This window comes from Monopterus albus, unplaced genomic scaffold (genome assembly GCF_001952655.1).
Source record: "Monopterus albus unplaced genomic scaffold, M_albus_1.0 scaffold333.1, whole genome shotgun sequence".
Classification (NCBI taxonomy): Eukaryota; Metazoa; Chordata; class Actinopteri; order Synbranchiformes; family Synbranchidae; genus Monopterus; species Monopterus albus.
In genome coordinates, this window is record NW_018128213.1 from 21459 (window position 1) to 24753 (window position 3295).

The window sequence follows — 3295 nt, forward strand, 5'->3', positions numbered from 1 at the left end:
AAAACATTTAGGAGCTCTACTACTATATTCAGGTCAAATTCAGTTATCAAGTGAAATTATTCTTTTGGGTTAATAAACAATTTAAGGAGCTGCAGTCTCCCCCTCACTAGGATTTCTCCTGCTTAAGGCATCGCCCACGCTTTTCCTTGCGCCTATGTGCTGCGTATTGTAGCCACTGCATCAGAAACTGGGGATCTTCCTCGTTGTAGGACACTGTGAAGACTACCCTGCTTAGAAACAACCTCTCTACGCAATCTCACAATCAGACACCTCCTCATGGGCTCACATCCTCAAATACACACTTCGTCGGCACGCATAAATTTGTTCATATGCAGAAAGACCTAGTGTGTCTGTCTTTCTCCCCGCCCTCGTCCAGCGGCAACTAGCGGCGCATCGTTTCCACCAATCTGTGCATCGAAGGACCACCCGACCAACCCCTGAACCTGAATCTGCCCGCTCTGTCTGCTTATAAATACTGCTTGAATCACACCGGCAAGTCTTGGTCGTCAGAAACGCTCAGGGTTGCAGCAGAACATCCCCCTTCGTTTTATCCCCTTCATCATTTCTCCGTTTTTTAAGAAAATATCACGCATCCTCCACTTTCATTCTCACCCTCCCCCTTTTCAGAACTGTAGCTGTTTATTGTGGCCAGTTGCATGCATTTGTCGTCTCCCGAAATGGTTTGCGAGACTAAAATTGTTGCGGATGAACACGATGCAATACCTGGGACCAAAAAAGAGTCTCTCATGTGGAGCTCTCCTCAGTCCAGCGCGGCTCAGAACCCCGCTGCGGCCAAGGATGTTTGGAAAGATGGGGTTTTTATCCGTGAGTTCGAGCGCGGGGATCAAGAGGAGGTGCGCCGCATCTTTTACGAGGGTATTATGGAGAGGGTACCCAACTCGGCGTTTAGAAGGCTCAGACAGCAGCCCAAGACCCAGTTTTTATATGCTCTTCTGACAGGTAAGTATCCATTGCTTTGCACCAGGTAGCTGCACGTACCAGCTACCATAAAAGAGTTCAGACACACTTTTCTAATGACAGAAAAATAACTTCACTGAAATCTGATACTAATAATGTATGTAGTTGCTGTTTCTTTTGATGTTTTCATGCTAGTGAAATTCGTCTGAGGAACTTGTTTAAAAGGACACAAATATAATGTTTCTCTGCACTGTTCGGTCCAGTAGGCGACGCACAGTTGAGTTGAAGTCTGTTGCAACACTTCTGTGTTATCGCGGCCCTCTGTCCGCCGGCACACACCGGCATGTTGCTTATCATGCAACAAAAGGCATGGCCAGGCGCATGGTGCATGTGAATAAACAGCCGACCTGCTGATGATGTGATGACATACCGGTGCCGTGAATGAATGAGTGAATGAATTTGAGGATTGGCCCACAGGGTGCGCGCACGTACCCCAAAAAGCATTCCCCCGCGCCATCCCAACACATATTAAAATCATATGCGGCGCGCAAACCCCCCTCTCTGCCTCTGCATAGCCGATGGTGCCGGCTTAAAGCCTCATGTACCGAGACCGCTGCCGTTACGCACGTCAAAAATAAAATAAACCTTTGAATTCTCATAATATATACAGTTTTGAAATGAAAACGTAACCTACCGTGCCAATTTGGCATTCATTAGATTCATGTTGGATAATTGTATTCTATCTATCTACTGGAGCGAGAACCCACTGCCCTCTACGCACATTTAGGCGCCGCAGCTTCACACCACGATGGGGTGCAGTAGAGTTAACCGACCTAATGTGATTGCATGCCACGCAACAGCAAGCTTTGCAGCATCCAACCTGCTTGTCTGTGTTTTCCTTTGCTCCCCCCCAACGTGATACCCTACTAATTACTCCAATATGGACTGTACTGGTTTGAAGAATTCAATACCAGCATGTGCGCTACTGCAGCTAATGTGCATTACTTAAGCCAAATGAATGTTACTTTGCTGCCTTGTGTGAATCAAATCTTGATGTGTCTTTATCGAAGTTTTCATATTGGACCATTATAACAGAGTTTTATGTAACAGTTTCCCTTATTGATGCTTGCAAATGTCATATTTGCTCTGCTCTTTTTTCTGTGTCTCTGAGGGGTCAAATTCCATCAATCAAACATGTCATTCTCTTTTCTGACAGGTTTCGTTTATCTTTCTTCCATTTCTCCATAGTAATGTGCTTTTTTATGACCAAATCCTTCACGTTGACCTGCTGCACACCCCTCATTCTCATGGGTGTGCGCTACTACTACAGCAGGAAAGTTATCCACAGTTATCTGGACTGTGCTCTGCACACGGACATGGCTGACATAGAAGCTTATTACATGAAACCCACAGGTAAGACGCAGGACAAACCTCACTGTTCTCACTGTAGTGTGAATAATGACATCTTGCTTGTCATCTGGCAATGCTCCATCACCAGTGTTAAATTTGAAGAGTAGCTAAGAAGGAATCAAGATAAAGAAAAGGAATAAAACAATCGATCCATATTTTAAAAAGTTAAGACCCGTAACTTTACTAGAAAGGTATAGTCTTCAGACAACTCATCAAATACGCACGTTGCCTCTCCGTTTTCCCTTCTCCTCAGTAGTTCTTTCCCACCCCTCCTCCATGTCCCTTTCTCCACTACTACCCCCACATGCTTCCTCTCTGAGCAGGGGGCATGGCATTACAAGGCTATTAATCTCATGGAGGAAACTGCTGATACACTCTCTGCAGTGCACTTGGTGTCGGCATGGCTGATTTCCTCCACTAAAGCTTCTAATTGGAAAAGTCAATTCACCTCCACTGTCATCTGAAAGTATTTATTCTCTTCCCGAGTTTAGTTTGGGTTGTGAGTGACTGCCGACCGCAAACTTATGGCACATTTTCACTCGTTCCCCTGTGCTGTGCCTTCGTGGCCACATTTGTTCCCCATTAACTAAATCCACATGGCCAATATAAGAAGCATGTGTTAGTTAAGCCAGTCAATTGCCCAGCGCAGTCTCTTTGTCTCTGACATTGTAGCATCTGGCCTGGTGTGAGGTATTTTTAGTCAGATAGAAATTGGATAGATACTTTATGTATTAGAAATGTTTAGTGGAGATAGGATGTCTAGTTAGACTGTTAAATGCTTAGTCATGCTTATGAGTTTCTACAGGGTACATCTGGTCAAGGATAACTAGAGAGAAGAGTTGATGACTGTCAGCAGACAGGGTGTTAATATTATTATAATGACGTGTATAACTGTAGCCTTAGCCATAATATGTTCTTATGTTTAAGACACGACATGTTACTAGAGGTCGTGTGAGAATGTTTTTAG

The 3295-nt window shown here is 44.6% G+C and overlaps 1 protein-coding gene across 2 annotated transcripts in view; it reads left to right on the forward strand.

Annotated features, from left to right (window-relative positions):
• The first annotated feature begins 206 nt into the window (after positions 1 to 206).
• The window catches only part of nat8l (N-acetyltransferase 8-like), a 9158-nt gene continuing 6069 nt past the window's right edge, over positions 207 to 3295 (forward strand). The window contains exons 1-2 of one of the 2 annotated variants that reach the window (XM_020624581.1): positions 209 to 960; positions 2167 to 2331. In XM_020624581.1, coding sequence (XP_020480237.1) covers positions 657 to 960; positions 2167 to 2331 — 469 coding nt within the window. In that variant the 5' untranslated portion in view covers positions 209 to 656. Of the gene's footprint in view, positions 961 to 2166; positions 2332 to 3295 lie in introns of both variants that reach the window. The other variant, XM_020624583.1, reaches the window with a different exon arrangement.